This window comes from Nerophis ophidion, linkage group LG03 (genome assembly GCF_033978795.1).
Source record: "Nerophis ophidion isolate RoL-2023_Sa linkage group LG03, RoL_Noph_v1.0, whole genome shotgun sequence".
Taxonomy (NCBI): domain Eukaryota; kingdom Metazoa; phylum Chordata; class Actinopteri; order Syngnathiformes; family Syngnathidae; genus Nerophis; species Nerophis ophidion.
In genome coordinates this window covers 34705383-34728194 of record NC_084613.1, presented here as the reverse complement: position 1 = coordinate 34728194, position 22812 = coordinate 34705383, and the positions used below count along the sequence as shown (strand labels likewise).

Here is a 22812-nt window from a genome sequence, read left to right as displayed (position 1 = left end):
TTGAATGTGTCAGTATCTGGAATGTGTCATTAACATTTGTTTTTAGAAAAATACAATTTCATTGCTTGAGGAATGAGGGGGAAAAGCAATCCTCAAACAGCAAATCCTCAAACATTATTTTGGATGTACACCTGTGCGCATTCATCTGGGCGCACCTCCAAGACCGCGCCGGCGCGTGTCACTCCGGCTGCAGCTGGCACCTGCATTCAATCAATCATCAGCAATCAACACACCTGTTGCTGATGATAGGATCTGCCTTCATAAGCCAGTACGAACCTGCAACCTGTGCCAGAATGTAGCGATTTGTCCTGTACACTAAGCCGAACCTAACAAGCTCTATGCACTCTTTGTCTCTCTGTGCTTCTCCCCCGTCATGTTAATTTGTCTCGTGTCCTCCTTTTCGCCTTCCAGCAGTGTACCTCCGTTCCCGGGTCACAAGCTGTGTGTCTCGTCTCCCCGTATTCAGGCTGCCTCTTGGATCTCGACCTTCCGCCTGGACACAGACTTTGACGCATCTCTCCTCCCCTCGACCTCACGTCTGCTCACAGACTTCCTTCCGCCTCTCGCTCAACACCACCGGTAACACTCATCAGATAATTGCTAGGTGTGGCAAAATTATTCTCTGAATTTGACCCATCACCCATAATCACACCCTGGGAGGTGAGGGCCGGAAGCAAAGGGCAGCAGCTGTGATTGCGCCCGGGAATAATTTTTGGTGATTTAACCCCCAATTCCAACCCTTGATGCTGATTGCCAAGCCGGGAGGTAATGGATCCCATTTTTATAGTCCTTCTGTCATGATCCGCTACTAGGATCACGGTATATTCTGGTTTTGTTCTATTTTGTAGATCACATCCTGTTTGTTATTTGACTTCTTTGGTTCAAGGTGGTACTTCCTGTTTTGTTCCGTTGCCTAGTTACGTATTTGTGTCACCTGCCTTGTGTTTGTCACGAGCACTTGCTTTTTGATTACCTCCCTATTTAAGCCTGCCTTTGTTTGCCATTCGGCCTCGCAGTGTAAACTTGCTTTCTATGCAACAGGTGACGTCGCTATCCTCGATTGTGGTAAATATCTTTTGTACTTGTTAGTTTCCACGCTATTCCTTCGTTTGTACCTAGCTCCATTGCTAGCGCTTTCTGTTCTTTCTAGCTCCCATGCTAGTTCTGTTTGTTTTGTCTATAGTACCTATGTGCAAGTCTTTTTTTTCTAAGGCTATTTTTGTAGTTGTAAATAAATCATCAACCTTACATTCCGCTTTGCATCAACGAGAGAACGCATCCCCACACCACGATGCTAGCCAAATGTCACAGTACACTGCGAGCACAGAGACGTTCTCTCACATCGGAGATAAAGGACTTCAATGAGCTTACGGGGAGAATATCCCAAGCGATGCAGGCTGGGACATTCCACGGTGCGCCGGGTGGAGAGATGATCTGGGGGCTTGGAGGTCTCCAAGTCCCGCTCGACTCCACTTTGTCCAGTAATGTTCCCTCTCGCCCGGCTCGCACTCGTCAGCGAAGGCGGAAGTCGCAGAGGAAGACTTCGCCACGTGATAGAGACGCGCTAGCCCCGCCATTACTCTCTCAGGGACAAAGCCATTTCCAACCCATCCAGGACTCACCCTACATGTCTGGTAATTATTTTTTTCGTCCCTCTATTGACTACTCCGGCTGGCCTGTCAGTCACGGGTACTGCAGTCGTGACGTCACTCCTCCGATGCCTCCTAAGGATAGTGGAGATGAGGAATTTTTTTTGAAACATGCACTCCCTCAGTCATCCACAGGGGACTAAAATGAAGCCATCACTCTTCTTAAAGACATTTGTTTTCAGTCCCAATATAAGTCTTTGTTTTCTGAAACCCCGCCACTTGTGACTTGGGCTCCGCCCCCTGTGACTATTGCTCCCACTCAGTCCACCTCTTTCCTGACTTCCCTCCACCCACCCTTAGAGGTAGTTTCAGACCGCGGGGAGCGCGTCTGGCATCCGCTTTTTGAGGAGGGAGCTAGATTTCTACACATAGAAGTAATCATCAACTTAAAGTGCCCTCTTTGGGGATTGTAATAGAGAACAATTTGAATTAATGAACTTAATTCTAAATATTTCTTCACAAAAAAAGAAATCTTTAACATCAATATTTATGGAACATGTCCTCAAAAAATCTAGCTGTCAACACTGAATATTGCATTGTTGCATTTCTTTTCACAGTTTATGAACTTACATCCATATTTTGTTGAAGTATTATTCAATCAACATATTAATAAAGGATATTTGAACTGTTGCTATTTTTAGAATATTTTTGAAAGATCTCACGTACCCCTTGGCATACCTTCAAGTACCCATAGGGGTACGTGTACCCCCATTTGAGAACCACTGCTTTAGGGTTCATATGTTTATAAATCTGACTGTGCACGTCAGTGCCTCACCAGCCATGAACCTCACCGCACGACACGGATGATATCACTGGGGTTAATTATATTTGATCTATGGTATTTAAGTTTAATACAGGTGTAATTGCTTGTTACTGTATGACTGTAGACTACTCCAGCAGACTTCCACTCAAGCTGGCTAGCTGTTCCTGTACTCGTTAAATGATTTTGGGGCCAATATCTCTAGCTAGCTAGTTGTCCACAACTGCGTGAGCAAATAGTCAAACCGTTTAAGAACGATGTTTCTCCAAGTGCAATTGCAAGAAATTTACGGATTTCAACATCTACGGTTCATAATATCATCAAAAGGTTCAGAGAATCTGGAGAAATCACTCCACGTAAGCGGCATGGCCGGAAACCAACATTGAATGACCGTGACCTTCGATCCCTCAAATGGCACTGTATCAAAAACTGACATCAATCTCTAAAGGATATCACCACATGGGCTCAGGAACACTTCAGAAAACCACTGTCACTAAATACAGTTTGTTGCTACATCTGTAAGTTAAAGCTCTACTATGCAAAGCGAAAGCCATTTATCAACAACATCCAGAAACGCCGCCGGCTTTTCTGGGCCCGAAATATTCGACATTGTGTCATCCGGACCAAAGGGGAAGCCAACCATCCAGACTGTTATCGACGCAAAGTTCAAAAGCCAGCATCTGTGATGGTAAGGGGGTGCATTAGTGCCCAAGTCATGGGTAACTTACACATCTGTGAAGGCACCATTAATGCTGAAAGGTACATACAAGTTTTGGAACATTTAAAAGCTGCCATCTAAGCGCCGTCTTTTTCATGGACGCCCCTGCTTATTTCAGCAAGACAATGCCAAGCCACATTCAGCACGTGTTACAATAGCGTGGCTTCGTAAAAAAAGAGTTTGTGTACTTTCCTGGCCCGCCTGCAGTCCAGACCTGTCTCCCATCGAAAATGTGTGGCACACAATGAAGCGTAAATTATGACAGCGGAGACCCCGAACTGTTGAACGACTGAAGCTGGTCTGGGGGTTCCCCGTGGGTGTTTGTAGCAGTTGAGTGACTGGTTGGGCAACACTGGGCTCTATATTTGAGCCTATGACATTCACTTGTGTGGTTGTCTCACCTGTGTTTACCACACTTGGCTCATGGTATTGAGGACGCCCTGAGAGTGCATCAGCATTAGTATGCTGTTTGCCGTCCTTGTGCTGCATACTCCAGTTATAAGGGTCCAGTTCCAGTATCCATCTTGCTCTGCATCCCATGGGATCCTTGTCAATGGACATGCCACGCAGGCTCAGCAGAGGCTCTAATAAGTTATGGTGGTAAAGGCAGCTGATCCTATGTAATGTCTGAATTGCCGTGCAGCCCACACTACGGCCCACAGCAAATGTAGACCAGCGCCTTTCTGGGGAACGGAGTGCTTGGCTAACGTATGACACCACTCGCTCCAGTCCGTCTTTGTCCTGAGCCAATGTAACAGTAGCTGTTCTGCGTTGTGTCTATATAGTGAGGCACACACAAGAGTTGAGTCATGGAGGATTTATTCACCATTTTTTGATAGAAACAAAAAGAACAGGGCGTCACACACAGTCCAAAGTACACAGGATTTCTCTCCACAGCTCCGAGCGTCAGTGCTCACTCTGGCTCATGAATTCAATTATTTATGCTTACATGTTGAAATAGTAATAATAATAATAAATGAAATAATAATAATAGTAATAATAATAAAAGGTAAATAAAGCATAAAACAGTCTCAAATAAATTAATTACATAAAAACCAGTATATAAAATATATACATCAGCAAATAACAAAATATATATTAAGAAAAGGATCTTTAATATGTTCAGCAATTCACCTCATTTTTCCAACTCACATCAACTCATTTTATATGTTCCTACAATAAACTATGCCAAAAAACAGACTTACCTTTGTTTTGATAGAAACAAAAAGAAGAGGGCGTCACACACAGTCCACAGTACACAGGATTTCTGTCCACCACAGAATAAAGAAATATATAATGCACACTATTATTAATGCCACAGGGGCACACAAGATGTCCACCAAGACACGCAGCAGAGTTTTGACCCGGGCACAAACTCACGAGACCAGTAAACCCCGTAATAACTGCCGCTAGCATTAAACTAATCCACATATCATTTAACATATAGGAGTCCGGTTTTTACAACAATCTAACAAACAGAAAGTTTGGGAATTCAACCCGCATGCTTAACAGCACGTCACAAGACAGTGTGTATTCTTATACAATACTTTAAGAGCGACAACCAAAAAGTTTATAATAAAAATAAAGGGAAAGACACAAACATGACTTACCAGGTCCGAGCGTCAGAGCTCACTGAAGCTAGTCACACAGGTGCGACGCCAAATCACCTCCCAGGAAAACAAAAAGGTATGTGACGAAAAATAATAGAGTGGAACCTATTTACAATAAGAGACACTTTTGGAGAAGTTCACAACAGACAATGATGTGAGTAAATGACCAAAAATAAAATAAAATAAAATAAAATTTAGCTCGGCTACACCAACATGGCCCCCACTACTTCCAAGGAGGCGTCTGTGTACACCTGGAAAGGGATTGTTAAAGTCAGGCACGGTGACAACTGGAGCAGATGAAAGCACCCCCTTCAGGTACTTAAAGGCTGTGTCACACTCACTTGTCCATTTGAAAGGTGTGCCGTTGCAGGTGAGGCGGTGAAGAGGGGCTGCACACTGGGAAAAGTTTTTTAAAAAAGTGTAGTAGGAGAAAAAGCCCACAAAGGCTCTCACTTCGGTTGGGTTCTGTGGTGTTGGCCAGGTTCTGACTTTATCCGTGTTTGGAGGGTCGGGCTGTAAGCCGTGGCAAGAAATATGTCCCAGGAACACTACATGATCTCGAGCCGAGTGTTATTCTCATGATTCACCCTGAGGCCAGCTGCATGGATCCTGGAGAAAACTTCACGCAGACAGGTGAGATGGGCCTCAATTGGTGGGACTGTATACAAAAATGTTGTCAAGGTACACCACACACACCTGCCATGGGAGCCCTCAGAGCACCAGCTCCATCATGCGCTGACATGTTGCAGGAGAGTTAGTAAGGCCCATCGGCATAGACCACCACTGGTAGAGGCCCTGGCCCGAAGTGAAGGCAGTTTTCTCCCTGTCTCCCTTAGCGACCTCGATCTACCAATATCTGTTAGTAAAGTCCAACATGCTGAACCACAGGGAGCCCGCCAGTGCATTCACGGTCTCATCCACCCTGGGGAGCGGATGAGAATCTTTCACGATAGTCGATGCGGAATCTCCACCTACCATTCTTCTTCTTTACCAGGACCACAGGCAAGGCCCATGGGCTGCAGCTTTCCTCAATCATCCCGTCCACCAACAGGGCGGTCACCTGACTGTCTATTTCCTCTCTATTTTCTGGTGAAGTCCGGTATCCGTGCTGCCGCAGAGGAGGAGGATCACTGGTCTTTTGAAGTGATGTTGGATAAGTGTGCACCTGCCAGTCCCCCCTTTTGATTGGTTGAATATCCCCTGATGCTCGGCCAGCAGTCCAACCAGTGGTGCCTTCTGTTGCTGGCTAGCGGAAGATTCCTCCGATGACACAACAGGCACCTCACTGGATGAAATGGCAGGGATAGTCTCCGTTGGAACCTGAAGAAGTGTCACGATCTCGGCCTCATCAATAGAGAAAAACCACCCCAGGTGCACGCCTTCTCTCAGTATAACGTCCTGATGTGTAGGGTTCAACACACGGGCTGTGGTAACCCCGTCTTTTACAGATGCCACCGTGTGAGCTATGACACACTCACTTTTGCCTTTAAGGTTGGGTGATAAGTAGCCAACAAAATCAGGAAGCTGATCAACGGGCCCAGGTGGGGACACACTCACAGGCACCAGCATCTCGCTGAGGGGGGGCAGTGTAATGACAGTGGCGATGGAAACACTCCGGGATCAGGTCTTTGCCAGTCAGGAGTGGAAGTACAATGTCCCATATGTGCAGTTGACCACAGGCAGAATCCAGGAGGGCGTGATTTGTGACAAGAAAGTCCAAGCCTAGTAGCGCTGTTTGTGTGGACCCCTAATGACGTGGAAAACCTGCTGCCGGGAGGTCTTCTCCAGATGCAGAGTCACTGTTATGGTGCCCAGTGTGTCGAGCATCTGTCCATTCACCGCCCGTGAAGCAACAAAGTCCACCGTTAGGGGCCGCTTATGCAGGGCTGAAACAGACAAGTGGAAGTTGACATTGATAAACGACTCAGTTGCTTCTGAATAGATCAATATGTTGATTTTAATCCCGTCAATACTTCCCCTTACATATGAGGTTCCCTGTTCTGTCTTGTCCGGTATCATTGCATTACTCATGGAGGAAAAAACATCCCTCCCTCCATAGGGCCCATAGATTCTGTAGCTGATGTTTGGGCTGCAACATCAGCTACATCTCTTTTCCCAACTTATATGTATAGTCTTCCCTCCTGTGGGAGAGAAAATGCACACCTCATTAGAGGGGCTCCTAGCAGGCCTTCAACCCCGCCAATTTGGGGAGTTAGCTCGGTTGTTGTCGGGGCCGCAAAAGTCCTGTTTCTCCCTGGGCCCTCCTTCTACACACCGCTCGTGCCAGCCACGGTCAGGTGAACGCCCTCTCTGTTCATAACCACGATCAGATGAACGCCCTCTGTGTCTAAATGGTGTTGGAGGGGAAGCGTCTCTCTCTTTACTAGCTTTGTCGAAGCATGTTGCTTTTGTAGGTGTTTCAGCAGATTTGAATTGCTGTTTTGGGCAGTAAATAGTATCTTTGGTCCAAGACAAAACTAACATTGAACTAAAATGTTATTTTCTTTGTGCTCGACAAAAGAAAAGTAGTGAGAATATCTCCATGTTAAGAAACTCGACTTTGGCTCCAAATGATGTCTTGTTAGTAAACACAGACACGACTCCCCAACCCTCACCATCCCCCCCACACACACACACACACACACACACACACAGACACACACACACACTCACTCACACACAGCGCGCCTCTTCTCCCGCGCCTCTTCTGCAGCTCTCCAGTAAAACACACTCAGATTTTTTTCAGTTTCTAGTACATAAAAAATAACGTAAAATAACGCAGTAATGCATCATGTAGTAACGGTAATTGAGTTACTGAATATAAAAAATAACGCGCTAGACTTCTTGCTACTGCCGAAAATAACGGTGTTACAATAACTTTGTAACGTGTTAGTCCTTACACTGGCTTTAAGTAATTATGTATTTGACGGTTATTGGAAATAACATTTCCAGGAAATCATATTGATGAAGAGGAGATGACTGTCAACAAGACCAATGTTTTCGATAACATCCATCCCTGCTAAACATTAGATAATACAGCTTACATATATAAAAGTCATCCTTCAGTTGTGTGCGTTGCTTTGTATGTTTTCCTTGGCTTTTTGTCGGTTTGCACCATATGTTGGAACCTTCTTGTCATAATCGCTGTAGTTTATTTTCGACAGCTACACAGTCCGACTAATTACCTCATTCTGCCTTTAGCTGTGGCCGACCTGATTGTCGAGTTTGTAGTTCGGTAGAAAATGGATGGATGGATCTTTCAGTATGGCTTTCACCATGTTTTCCTGCTGGCATCATGAAAGTCTGTTGTGTAAAATACAAAGTACTTCTGACGTCACACTGAGCACAGCTTCCATTTTAAATCTGTGCTGTATTTCTGTCGACAGAAATCCAGCACAGGTTTATAATGGAAGCTGTGCAACCCTCCATGTGCCGCTGAAATGCAGTGGGCGCGTTCGTCAGCCCAAACGGGATCCGAAGCCATTCGTATAACCCCCAGGGTGTAATAAAGGCAGTGCATGATCGGCTCTCTTCACTGACAAACCCCTGGTAGTATGCCTTCCCTTGGTCGAGCACAGCCATGAATTCCCCCCAAGATTTTGTAAGATCTCTTAAAGTTGCGGAATTGGGTGTCTATCAGAGTGTGTTTTGGCATTCAGTTGTCTGTAATCAATGCAGAGTCTGATAGAAACATCCTTGTTCCTCACAATGACAACTGGCGATGAGTAGGAAGAACTTAACTTCTGCATCCAGCCGCGGCTAAGCAAGTCTTGGATGTGTTTCTTACTTCCTGATACAGAGGCCGGGGGATGGCATTGTAAGTTTTTGTGACTGGGATGTCATCCTTCAATCGAATCGTCATTTGCAGCTTCGGAATCCATTCTGTGTCCCAATCATCTTGAGCGAACACCTCACTGTCTTCCCTCAGCATCTGTCTCACTTTCTGCTGTTGTTCTGACGTTAGGTGTGAGAGGTCAACTTTGAGTGAGAGGTCGAATTTGTCTTTTGAGACTGGTGTAATTTAATTTGTCCTTTTGCCCTGCATCACTTATTTGTCCAATGATCCTAGTATTTTCAATAAATTGGGTGCAAATTCAATTGAGATCGGTTATTGACAGGTCTTTTTTGTGTGTCTGGTAGACTGGTGATGTTGTTGGCACTGTTGGACCAATAGAGGGCGCTCCAAGACCATATTTGACTGCTCTGGAGTTTCAAGCTCCGCTGGTACTTGCTGCCATGAGCCTTTTTCTGGATGTTATCAATCAAATCATTTGTAGCCAAAGGTATTGACAAACCTCCATCTTCTCCATCAGTCTGTGGTCTGGACGCCGAGATGAGCAGTCGCATTTTTTTTCTCTCCCGCTCGGGAATACAATCAACCACTAGGATAATACCACACTTTCTCTTTTTTCTACGGTGGATCACGGATTTATATTTGAAACCACCACGGATACAATACCCTCTTGAAAATGAGAGTCGTGAACGCGAAATGGACAATCACTGCGAATTTTACCTTCTCGGTAATGTATCGACGAAGCACCTGGGCTGCGGAGGTAATGTGATCCACTCTCACCTCACAGTGGATCGGAACAGAAGAAACAAGCCCCTGACTGGAAGGATAGACCGAAAATCTATAATTGTACTATTACTTCTACTCTCAGGAGACACTGAACTAAACCCTGGACCAATAACCACCCGGTTAATGTTGTCTCACCTGGCGAAGCCTAGCAATGTTGTTGCTAACGACGCCGAGGAAGCTAGCGTAGCTGCGGGACCTTGTCGGAGCTATGCTAAAAACATTAGCTCTCCACCTATGCCAGCTCCTACTTGTTCATCACCACACGAGCTCACCTGCGATCCAGCGGTCGGCGGCACGACGGAGGACTTCACCCCGAACATCGGTGCGGTTGGCGGCCCAGAGATGGAGGAAGACTGCTCAGACACCGGTGAGGACAGCGGCTCAGCGGCGGACGGCGTAACGGCTTCTGACGACTCCCTGGCCACCATTAAAGTCGGCAGCGCGGAGGTCCTCCTAACCTCTCCCGAAACCTTGAGGGTCATCGTCGCGTCACCTGGACCCCCCACGGCCTACACAGGTTTCGGGGGTCTCTTCGTGGATCCATGGTCTTTGTTCTCAACCTCACCAAAATCCGCGAAAACCACACCTACCCCCACCACAGTTCCTACCTGGCCCCCCCTCCCCCTCTTCAACCACGCCGCTCCCCCATCACCTGGACGACGAACAATGGGCCTCTCTCCCTCTCCTCCTCCCCCAAGTCTTGCCACAGAAACCTCAATAACAACCAACACCCCTCCATCTTCTGGACAGTACTTCTCTCCAACGGACTCTGATGTTCTCTTTGGTTCCGGTGGGCTACACATCATCCATCTTAATGTGAACAGCCTCTCTGGAAATAAACTCGACCAAATCAGAGAAATGTTCCACAACAATAAGGTAAAAATCCTGTGTTTCTCCGAAACTAAATTAGATGATAGTGTTTCTGATTCAGAGATAGAGATAGAAAACTTCTCGGTCATCAGAAAGGACAGGAATAAACATGGTGGTGGTGTTTGTATGTATATTCACCAGGATATTAAATACATAACTCGCTCTGATCTCAACCACAATACCCTTGAATCTGTGTGGGCAGAAATCAAATTCACTAACGCTAAGCCGGTACTAATAGGGACTGTATACAGACCCCCTGATCAGAGTGATTTCTATGGTGCCCTCGAGGAGTGTTTAGCTGGTGTAGAAAACATGGAGATTATTATAACTGGAGATCTGAACACAGATATTCAACGCAGAGATGCGTCTGTCTTCAAATCTTACAGCAAATTCTGTAATCTGCACGCTCTTTCCCAGCTACTAACACTCCCCACACAGGTGTGTGTTTCCACCCAGTCAACCATAGATCTCATCCTCACATCGGACCGGCATAATATTAAAAATAGTGGGTTCATGATCTGTGGTCTTAGCGACCACTATATAACCTTCTGCACGCGCAAAATAAGTAAACTTAAAGCCAATGGCCACATAACAGCTCAATCCAGATCCCTTAAAAAATTCAACAGTGATAATTTCAACCTCAAATTAGGTGAGTGGGACTGGTCCCCTGTGCTCACGAGCAACCTGGTTGAAGATGCTTGGGATCGCTTCAAAACAGCGTTCCTAGCTATACTAAATGATATGGCTCCCATGAGAACAGTCAGGATCAAAGCCCGCTCTGAACCATGGATCAATCCAGACCTATTAGCTGCCATAAAAGACAGGGACAGAAAATATTTCGAATACCAAAAGTGTAAAACCGAAGTAAATAAACAACCCAATAATAATAACCTCAAATCACTCCTTTCAACGCTCAAAAAGCAATGCAATAAATTAAGAAATAAGACAAACAACCTGACTAAATCCTTTAATAAAAATGATATCAATGACAAAATAGAGTGAAACACAAATAAGCCACGTGAGCTCTGGAAAATTCTCAACAACCAGCTTCCTGGATGCGGCCAGAAACTTAAAACCAGACTCACCAACATCAACATCAAGGAGGGTGACGCCCTCATTACAGACAAAATAGAGGTAGCAAGCAGACTTAACACCTTTTTCACCAACATAGCCACAACTCTCGTAAACAAGCTATCCCAACATTCTGGTCGCTTTGGTGTAGAACACATTAATGACTTATACAGAAAGCTAGGAGTAGTCAACAACAATTTCAAATTAGAAATGGTCTCAGCTAACAAGGTGCTAAATAAATTGAGCGCGCTCCACCCAAACAAGGCCACCGGCCTTGACAATATCCCCTCCAGATTCCTCATGGACTCTGCCACCACCATTGCCCCAATAATCACTCATATAATAAACCTTTCAATCAAACAAGGCCAAGTACCCAAGGATTTCAAGATAGCAAGAGTAACCCCCCTTTATAAAAAAGGAAGCAAATTAGAACCTGGTAACTTCCGACCTGTTTCTATTCTCAGTTCCATTTCGAAAGTAATGGAGAAAATAGTTTATGAACAGGTTGATAGATACCTTGCTACTAATAAACTAATGTACAAATTCCAAACCGGCTTCAGAACTAACCACTCCACTGACACATGCCTTCTCTATCTGACCGACCACATCAAACATGAGGTGGACGCGGGCAAATACTGCGGCATGGTCATGCTGGACATTCAGAAGGCCTTTGACACCGTTAACCACGCTATACTGTTGGATAAGCTCCGAGCAATCGGATTCGACAAAACCTCATCGAGCTGGATGCAATCTTACTTGGAGGGGAGGAAACAGGTGGTAGAGGTGAACGGCACCATGTCCCCTCCCCTCTCAGTAAGCTGTGGAGTCCCCCAAGGCAGTATACTAGGACCTTTACTGTTCCTAATATACGTAAATTACATGCCATCAGCATGCCACTGTGAATTGTTCCTGTTTGCGGATGACTCGGCCCTGCTGGTATCCGGCAAGGACAAGTCACAGGTGGAACAAATCCTCAGTGCTGAACTCCTCAATATTTGCACCTAGCTCGCTGACAACAAGCTATCCATACACTTAGGTAAAACGGAATCCATCCTCTTTGGGTGTCATATCAAACTTAAGAAGGTCAGTGACTTCACTATAAAAGTGGGTGACATTGTTATCACCAGGAAGGATGAGATCACCTACCTAGGTTCCATTCTAGAGGCTAATCTTTCCTGTGATAAAATGGCAACCAAGGTGATCAAAAAGGTCAACCAAAGAACAAAATTCCTCTACATTCCTCTGGTCAACAAAAGCACCTTGAGGAATCTAGCAGGAACTCTCATTCAACCCTTCTTCGATTACGCTTGCACCTCCTGGTACCCCAGCACCTCCAAAACCCTCAAATCTAGACTCCAAACATCCCAGAATGAACTAGTCCGGTTACTTTTAGACCTCCACCCCAGATCACACCTCAATCCAACCCACTTCTCCAAAGTGGGCTGGCTCAGGGTGGAGGACAGAGTAAAACAACTTGCACTGAGCCTAGTCTATAAAATCCTCTACACCTCCTTGATACCGAAGTACATGTCAAACTACTTCCTTAACGTAAATGACCGCCATAACCACAACACCAGGGGGAGCTCCACAAACCACGTTAAACCCAGATTCCGATCTAACAAAGGTATTAACTAATTCTCTTTCTATGCCACATCAATGTGGAATGCACTCCCAACAGGTATAAAAGTAAGTGCATCTCTATCCTCCTTCAAAACCGCTCTAAAACAACACCTCCAGGCAACTTCAACACTTTACTAATACCCTCCTCCATTCACATCCCATCTCCCCGGATTATAAACAACTCAAATGTACTTCTAATGTATATACTTGTTCTTATGCTATCTGAACTCACTATGTTCTCTGCTGGCTGTACATATCCTACTAAATAAGACCTACACCGTTTCAATGTCCAGATTTCTCTGTTGATGCAATTGTTGATGACTGAAGTACTGATATCAACCAAAGCTCTTCATCCCACCCCCCGGATTGTAAATAATGTAAATAATTCATTGTACATACTATGATGATTAACTTGTGTGATGACTGTATAATGTTGATAGTATATATTTGTACCATGAATTGATTAACGTGGACTACGACTTAAACAAGTTGAAAAACTTATTCGGGCGTTACCATTTAGTGGTCAATTGTACGGAAAATGTACTGAACTGTGCAATCTACTAATAAAAGTATCAATCAATCAATCAATCAATCAATTCTAAACTTGTAATCTCACTTTCCAAGTAATTCAGAATATCTCTCCTATGTAAACAACCTTGACAATTGCACTTCTTCCGCAAGCCCTAATTTCAACTCCTCACTTATTAATTTGAGATGACGTACTGATAACGTGACAAATTTCTTTTCGATTTCGACCAGTAGTGATTCCCACTCAATATCCATGTTCAGATTGTGTTGGTATTTACTCCCAAATCGCTGGTCTTATTTAGTCAACTTTCTCCTTTCCTTTCGGCGGGTGAACATTGTTCGCTGATCATTAACGAGCTTGACTTCGGTAGTTCACTGTTTCCATCAAAACTTATTTCCACGGGGATAAATTTGCCTGTCAGGGTGGAAACACCAAAATTATGCAGCACCCTTAAAATGACAAAAAGTTCAATCAATCAATCAATGTTTATTTATATAGCCCCAAATCACAAATGTCTCAAAGGACTGCACAAATCATTACGACTACAACATCCTCGGAAGAACCCACAAAAGGGCAAGGAAAACTCACACCCAGTGGGCAGGGAGAATTCACATTCAGTGGGACGCCAGCGACAATGCTGACTATGAGAAACCTTGGAGAGGACCTCAGATGTGGGCAACCCCCCCCCTCTAGGGGACCGAAAGCAATGGATGTCGAGCGGGTCTAACATGATACTGTGAAAGTTCAATCCATAGTGGCTCCAAGACAGCAGTGAGAGTCCCGTCCACAGGAAACCATCTCAAGCGGATCAGCAGCGTAGAGATGTCCCCAACCGATACAGGCGAGCGGTCCATCCTGGGTCCCGACGAGCGGTCCATCCTGGGTCTCGACTCTGGACAGTCAGTACTTCATCCATGGTCATCGGACCGGACCCCCTCCACAAGGGAGGGGGGGACATAGGAGAAAGAAAAGAAGCGGCAGATCAACTGGTCTAAAAAGGTCTATTTAAAGGCTAGAGTATACAGATGAGTTTTAAGATGAGACTTAAATGCTTCTACTGAGGTAGCATCTCGAACTGTTACCGGGAGGGCATTCCAGAGTACTGGAGCCCGAACGGAAAACGCTCTATAGCCCGCAGACTTTTTTTGAGCTCTAGGAATCACTAATAAGCCGGAGTCTTTTGAACGCAGATTTCTTGCCGGGACATACGGTACAATACAATCGGCAAGATAGGCTGGAGCTAGACCGTGTAGTATTTTATACGTAAGTAGTAAAACCTTAAAGTCACATCTTAAGTGCACAGGAAGCCAGTGCAGGTGAGCCAGTACAGGCGTAATATGATCAAACTTTCTTGTTCTTGTCAAAAGTCTAGCAGCCGCATTTTGTACCAACTGTAATCTTTTAATGCTAGACATTGGGAGACCCGAAAATAATACGTTACAGTAATCGAGACGAGACGTAACAAACGCATGGATAATGATCTCGGCGTCTTTAGTGGACAAAATGGAGCGAATTTTAGCGATATTACGGAGATGAAAGAAGGCCGTTTTAGTAACGCTTTTAATGTGTGACTCAAAGGAGAGAGTTGGGTCGAAGATAATACCCAGATTTTTTACAGAGTCACCTTGTTTTATTATTTGGTTGTCAAATGTTAAAGTTGTATTATTAAATAGAGGTCGGTGTCTAGCAGGACCGATAATCAGCATTTCCGTTTTTTTGGCATTAAGTTGCAAAAAGTTAGCGGACATCCATTGTTTAATTTCATTAAGACACGCTTCCAACTGACTACAGTCCGGCGTGTTGGTCAGCTTTAGGGGCATGTAAAGTTGGGTGTCATCAGCATAACAGTGAAAGCTAATACCGTATTTGCGTATGACGTCACCTAGCGGCAGCATGTAGATGCTGAAGAGTACAGGGCCAAGGACCGAACCCTGGGGAACTCCACACGTTACCTTAACATAGTCCGAGGTCACACTGTTATAGGAGACGCACTGCATCCTATCAGTAAGATAAGAGTTAAACCATGACAGGGCTGAGTCTGAAATACCAATTCGTATTTTGATACGCTCTAATAAAATATTATGATCGACGGTATCGAAAGCAGTGCTAAGATCGAGGAGCAGCAACATAGATGACGCATCAGAGTCCATCGTTAGCAATAGATCATTAGTCAGTTTTGCGAGGGCTGTCTCAGTCGAGTGATTTGCCCTGAAACCGGATTGAAAGGTTTCACATAGATTGTTAAACGCTAAGTGGTCATTTAGCTGCTCTGCAACAATTTTTTCGAGGATTTTCGAAATAAAGGGAAGGTGAGACACCGGTCGGTAGTTTACCATGAGGTCTGGATCGAGGTTAGGTCTTTTAAGGAGAGGATGAATAACCGCTTTTTTGAATGCAACGGGAACAGTGCCCGAGGAAAGTGATAAGTTTATAATATTTAGCACTGATGGACCTAATAATACAAAAAGCTCCTTGATAAGTTTCCCAGGAAGTGGGTCAAGTAAACATGTTGTTTGTTTTATTCCATTTACACGTTGTAACAATCCTTCTAATGTTATTTCATCAAAACGAGAGAAACTATTTTGGATATTTGCAGTATCCGCCGTATATACAATCGTATCTGTGTTACTATAACCCCGTTGTAGCTGAGACGCATTGTCTTTAATCTCCTTTCTAATAAGTTCAATTTTCTTATTAAAGAACTTCATAAAGTCATCTGCCGAATGGGTGGAGCTACTGGAAGGAGTCCCTTGTTGGGTTAGCGATGCTACTGTACTAAACAAAAATTTTGGATCGTTTTTATTAATGCGGATGAGATTTGAGTAATAATTAGTTTTAGCTAAGGTAAGCATGCGTTTATAAGTTATTAAACTATCACTCCATGCTTGATGGTGCACCTCAAGTTTAGTCGTGCGCCATTTGCGTTCCAGCTTTCTACATAATAATTTCTGAGCTCTAGTTTCTTCAGTAAACCATGGCGTACGCCTTTTTGGAGCCTTTTTTAACTTCAGCGGCGCTATACTATCAATGGTTTCGCGCAGGGCGTTGTTAAAGTTGTTAGTGAGGTTATCAATAGAGCCCACATACTTTGGGAACGGTGCCATTACCGAGGGCAGTAGGTCCGCAAGAGTCGTCGTTGTGGCAGCATTAATGTTGCGGCTGCTATAGCAGTTATTATTATTATTAGCTTGCCGAACATGAGTCTGAACTTCGAATTTTATAAGGTAATGATCGGACATTACTTTAGTATACGGGAGTATCATAACTTTGGAGACGGTGATACCTCTGACAAGCACTAGGTCTATCGTATTACCGCTGCGATGCGTCGGTTCATTTATTATTTGTGTAAGACCACAGCTATCAATTATAGTCTGGAGCGCCACGCACGGTGGGTCCAATGGGGTATTCATATGGATATTAAAGTCCCACATTATAATTATATTATCGGCGTGCGTCACTAGATCAGCAACAAACTCTGAGAATTCACTAATAAAGTCCGAATAGGGCCCTGGGGGGCGGTAGATAACGGCCAGGCACAGAGGCAGAGGTGTGGCAGACTTAATAGAAAGCACCTCAAACGATTTATATTTATTATTTAAGTTAGGACTAAAGTTAAAGTTTTCGTTGTATATTAGTGCGACACCCCCTCCCCTTTTGAGGTGACGGGCAATATGCGCATTCGTATAGTTAGGAGGGGATGCCTCATTTATCGCAAAAAAGTCGTCTGGTTTAAGCCAGGTTTCGCTAAGACCGATGACGTTAAGGTTGTTGTCTCTAATGACCTCATTGACTAATTACGTTTTGGGAGACAAAGATCTGATGTTTAGAAAGCCCATATTATAGGTAGTGGGCTGTTTTAAGGAGTTGTTGATAAAATTATCCGTAGTAGCAATATTAATAATGTTGCGTTTATTATGCGCAGTGTACTTAAAATAATTACGACCATATCTAGGAATTGATATGACGGCAATTTTCAGATTGTCTACTTGGCGCTGCGATAAACTGAACGCATCATAATTTGCCACCTCAGTAGAACGCATGTCTAACTCTGACGAAGTCATAGACACAGTAGAAAAAACATTTTGTGAGTTGTGTATTATTCTACGAAAATTGCTATGTGTACAGGGATCATCCAGCCTGGCGCTGGCTAGTTCTAACTTAACTGACTCCATACCCAGGCTAGCAGGCTCTGTAATTGCCTGTGACCGGGCTTGCTCTAGTGCAGTTAGTCAAATGTGGCTCAATGCGAAGTCTATGTTCCGAGACAAGAGGATAGCGCCTTCCTGGTTAGGGTGAAGGCCGTCTCTCCTCAGCAAGCCAGGTTTGCCCCAGAAAGAGGGCCAATTATCAATAAACGTAAATCCCTGTTGTCTGCAGAAGCTATCCAGCCACCTGTTAAGAGAGACTAATCTGCTATATCTCTCATCATTGCCTCTCCCAGGCAGGGGGCCAGAGACAATTACTCGATGCCTGGACATCTTTCTGGCGAGATTACAAGCCCTGGCTATGTTTCTCTTTGTAATCTCTGATTGTCTCATCCTAACGTCATTGGAGCCAACGTGTATTACTATATTCGCATAACTAGTGGTGCGGTTAGCCTGCCGTACGTGCTTACTAGACCTGTTGCGAGTTAGCTCCCTAAGATTAGCTTCAATGTCAGGTGCTCTGCCCCCGGGAATACACTTAATTGTGGCTGGTTTGCTAAGCTTTATGTTTCGGGTGATGGAGTCCCCTATAACTAAAGTGTGGTGCCCGGTAGACTGGGGTGTAGGACTAGCTAAAGGGCTAAATCTATTATGCGTCTCAACCGGTACACCGTAGCTTGTAGGCCGCTTAGGGCTGCTACAAGCTGGGCTAGTTAGCTCGCTACAGCTAACGCTAGCAGATGTGTCCGCAACATCTAAAGTTACGAAATTACACTGCTCTAACTGGCGGACACGGCTCTCTAGCAAAGCCAACCTATCCATGAGTAAAGTGCACGAAGCGCAGGAAGCCATACTCACAGAAACTTTCCGTCGCCGAGTGGAGTGCCAGCTGTCTTCGGGAAGTGGTGGTCACGGTGGCGGGGGAGAAGCTTCCTTCAGACCGGCGCTGCCTTTCTCCGCTAGCCTCGTTAGCTTAGCAGCTAGCTAGCTGAGGGCGAAGTGGTGAGACAGATATCGGGTGATTTGCAAGTTAAATTGAACTATTAAATATGTTCGATAAGTTGTAAATAAAGCTGCAAAACAGTTAAAATCACACAGATAGAACGATACTTAGCTTTTTTGCAACAAGAGCAGTCAGCGAGCAGTCATTCACGTTGACCCGGAACCGGAAGCTCATAAATTGTCTCTCTTTGGTGCAATACTTATTCAAGAAGCCCACAGTTCATATAACAGGCATTTTCTGATATTCCTCTTTTTCCCGCTCACTATTTCACTTTCTGTTTTTTTCTCGAGCCTGTGCATTACACACAAAACCTAGAAAATGACGCAGCTCCCCTTCCCAATACTCATAACTAATCAATACCGGAGATGAATAATGCAAATGGAAAATACTGCATAATGTATTTAACAACCTTGGAACGGGAACTGGAGGCAGCCTTGGAAGAGGTGCTAGTACGGGAACCAGCCTTGGAACAGGAACTAGAGGCAGCCTTGGAACAGGGGCTGGTACGGGAACCAGCCTTGGAACAGAAACTAGAGGCAGCATCTTAATACAACTTTAGATTTTACATCCAACTCTAGTTTCAGGGCGCTACAATGACACTGGAAACGAAGAAGACGGAGGCATCTCTGGAGTTTGAGTGGAGGCTGCCTTGGTGCTGCTAGCTGTGGTTCTGGTGTGGAGGTCAGCCGTGGAGTAGGTGCTGGCGCGGGGGCCAGCCATGGAGCAGGTGATGTCGCGGGGGCCAGCCGTCGAGCAGGGACCAGAAGCAGTCGTGGAGCAGGAACTGGAAGCACCCGTGGTGCAGGGACCGGAAGCAGCTGTGGAGCAGTTACTGGTGTGGGAACCAGTCGTGGAGCAGATACTGGCGTGGGAACCAGTCGTGGAGCAGGTACTGGCTTGGTAACCAGTCGTGGAGCAGGAACCTGTAGCAACCTTGGAGCAGGAACCACTTGCAAACCTCGGAGCAGGAGCTAGCCTCGGTGCTTGAGCGGGTGCTAGCCTCGGAGCTGGAGCAGGTGCTAGTTTTGTAGCTCGAGCTATCTTCGGAGCTGGAGCGGGTGCTAGCCGCAAAGCTGGAGCGGGTGCTGGTACGGGAACCAGCCTTGGAACAGGAACTGGAGGCAGCCTTGGAACAAGTGCTGGTACAGGAACCAGGCTTGGAACAGGAACTGCAGGCAGCCTTGGAACAAGTGCTGGTACGGGAACCAGCCTTGGAACAGGAACTGGAGGCAGCCTTGAAACAGGAACCAGAGGTAGCCCTGAGCTTGGCGGAGGTGGCCTGCCAGGGGGTTGCGGCTTGGCTTCCTGAAGAACGTCCCATACCTCGAAGCCGTAAAAACGGTATGCTGGTGCTTTTCTGCAACGAGGTCGCTGGCGAGGAGGCATGATGATGCGGATTGTTCTTCTGGCGATGACAGAAGGAACTCCAGAGACAGCGTGCGGTAGGACAAATGATTTATTTGCATAAATCCTACATAAAAAACAGAAACGAACAACACAAGCAAACACAAAGAGAGCATGCCTAGCACAAGAAAAGCTAACGGAATAGCTACACATAGGGAAGGCATAAGGCAACGCTTAGCTTAAGGAACACAAGGGATGAACATAACAGTTGCATAAAGCAGACAAAAACTCCAGACTGAGTGACGGGAAAAGGCAGGTAGCTCTCTGATTAGTGCCCAGGAACAGGTGAGCATCCTGAACACTAATCAGATGCAGGCGAAAACAATCAGCACCCATGACAACCAAGAAAACCCAAAAGAGGGGTGCTGAAACAGAGTGACTCAAATCCCAAAATAAACTATGATCCAGCACCAGATCATAAAAGAACTTCGAATTTTATAAGGTAATGATTGGCCATTACTTTAGTGTATGGAAGTATCATAACTTTGGAGGTGGTGACACCCTGGACAAGGACTAGATCTATCGTATTACTGTTGCGATGCATGGGTTCATTTATTATTTATGTAAGGTATCAATCATGATCTGGAGCGCCATGCACAGAGGGTCTGATGGGGTATTTATATGGATATTAAAATTATTCATTATTATTATATTATCTACGTGTGTCACTAGATCAGCGACAAACTCTGAAAATTCACTGATTAAATCCGAATAGGGTCAGGGGTGCGGTAGATAACAGCCAGATAGCGAGGTAATGGTGTGACAGATCTCATAGTAGGCACCTCAAATTATTTATATTTATTACTTAGGTTAGGGATAAGGTAAAGGTTTTCATTGTATATTAGTGCGACCCGTTCACCTCTTTTAAGGGGACAGGCAATATGATGGTTAGGAGGAGATGCCTTGTTTAGCAGACAAAATTCATCTGGTTTGAGCCAGGTTTCGCTGAGTAAAATGACGTTAAGATTGTTGTCTTTAATGACCTCAGTAACTAATAACGTTTTGGGAGACAATGAGCTGATGTTTAAAAAGCACATATTATAGGTAGTGGGCTGTTTTGAGGAATTTTTGTTTATGGTGTTCGTAGAAGCAGTTACGTGCGGGCAGGGGAGGCAGGGGACGCAGTGCCTCACCTGTGATCATGAAAATAAATAAAATATATAATGATAAAATAATTGTATTTGTTAGTTTTTCATTTTCATTTAGCTTCACCAATTTGCATTATTTTTTCTTCACAATCGCTGAATTTGAGCAATCCCTCGTAAATTTCTCTGTCTGTCGGGCTGTCAGAGCGTGTTCTGGTCTGTTGTATTGCTGAGCATTCAAAACGGCAGAGAAAAAAGTCTGAGGTGAGGCAAACAGTTCTCGTGTCTCACGATAGGGGCGGGGCGCTCATGATCTCAGACATATTGTGGCCTCAGCGAGTAAGTACTGCAGCGACTTAATTTTTCCGTCTCGTGCACCCTGACTTTCAACATGGATGACTACATTTCCGCACTTAAATTGTTTTCTAAAGTGGACTTTCAAGCGAAGCAGGAGATAATTACTAAAGGAAGACCAACGCCGGAGCTGAATGGTTTGTTTCAATCAGCAGGACGGAAAGTTACTCGCTCTATCCAAACGGAGTGGTACACGTGAAAAGACTGGCTTTGTGGATGTTCTGCACGAAACCGCCTTTTCTGCTTTCCTTGCCTTCTTTTTTCAACCTGTGGAACTGTGTGGACTCAAATGGGATTTTGTGACCTAAAGAATTTGCAAAGAGCCCTCACCAAACATGAGCAGTCGGCCGCTCATATTCAAAGCTAGATTGCGCTAAAAACGTTTGGGATGACGAGGATAGACTTGGCTTTGGATGAACAGCGGCGACTCAACATCAGTGCCCACAATGCTAAGGTAAAAGGGAACCGAGAGATTTTAAAATATGTCATCAATGCGACCTGCTTCTTTGCCAAACAGCAGCTAGTATTTCGTGGAAATGAAGAGAGTTTGAGCTCTGCTAATCGCGGCAACTATGTTGAACTCTTAAAAGACTTTAAAAGAATTTAACAGTTTGAATCACATTATTATAACAATTATCTGATAAATTTAGCAGTTTGAATCGATTTATTATTATAAATGTATTAAATTCAACAGTTTAAATCACAAAATGTCAATAAATATGTATTCAATTTAACAGTTTAAATCAGAGTATTATAATAAATATGTGTTAAATTCAATAGTTTAAATCACATTATTATAACAAATGTGTTAAATTTAGCAGTTTAAATCTCAAAATGTCAATAAATATGTATTCAATTTAACGGTTCAAATCACAGCATTATAGAAAAATATGTGTTAAATTTAGCAGTTTAAATCACAATAATATAATGTTTTAAATTAAGCAGTTTAAATCACATTATTATAATAAATATGTATTCAATTTATTCAACATTAATGCTGCCACAACAATTACTCTTGCTGGCCTACTGCCTTCGGTAATGGTACCATTCCCAAATTATGTGGGCTCTATTGATACTGTAACCTCACTAACAACTTTAACCATGCCCTGCACGAAACCATTGATAGTATAGCACTGCTAAAGCTCAAAAGGGCCCCTAAAAGGCGTACCTCATGGTTTACAGAACAAACTACAGCTCTTAACTTGTCATGTAGAAAGCTAGAACACAAATGGCGCACGACTAAACTAGAGGTTTTCCATCAAGCATGGAGTGATAGTTTACTAATTTATAAACGCATGCCTACATTAGCGAAAGCTAAATACTACTCGAATCTCAACCGCCTCAACAAAAACGATCCTAAATATTTGTTCAGTGCAGTAGCATCGCCAACCCAACAAAGGACTCCTTCCAGTAGC

At 44.4% G+C, this 22812-nt stretch overlaps 1 protein-coding gene and 1 long non-coding RNA gene across 2 annotated transcripts in view; one reads left to right on the top strand and one right to left on the bottom strand.

Moving 5' to 3' along the window:
- Positions 1-3929: 3929 nt before the first annotated feature.
- LOC133549517 (uncharacterized) lies at positions 3930-7240 on the bottom strand. The gene is made up of 2 exons (XR_009806096.1): positions 6721-7240; positions 3930-6623 (listed from the first exon to the last, which is right to left on the bottom strand). It is a non-coding gene; the product is annotated as an uncharacterized LOC133549517 (long non-coding RNA).
- Positions 7241-8947: 1707 nt separating this feature from the next.
- LOC133549516 (uncharacterized) overlaps positions 8948-22812 on the top strand; it is a 40566-nt gene continuing 26701 nt past the window's right edge. Inside the window, exon 1 of the mRNA XM_061895011.1 lies at positions 8948-10192. Coding sequence (XP_061750995.1) covers positions 8990-10192 — 1203 coding nt within the window. The 5' untranslated portion in view covers positions 8948-8989. The remainder of the gene's footprint in view (positions 10193-22812) is intronic.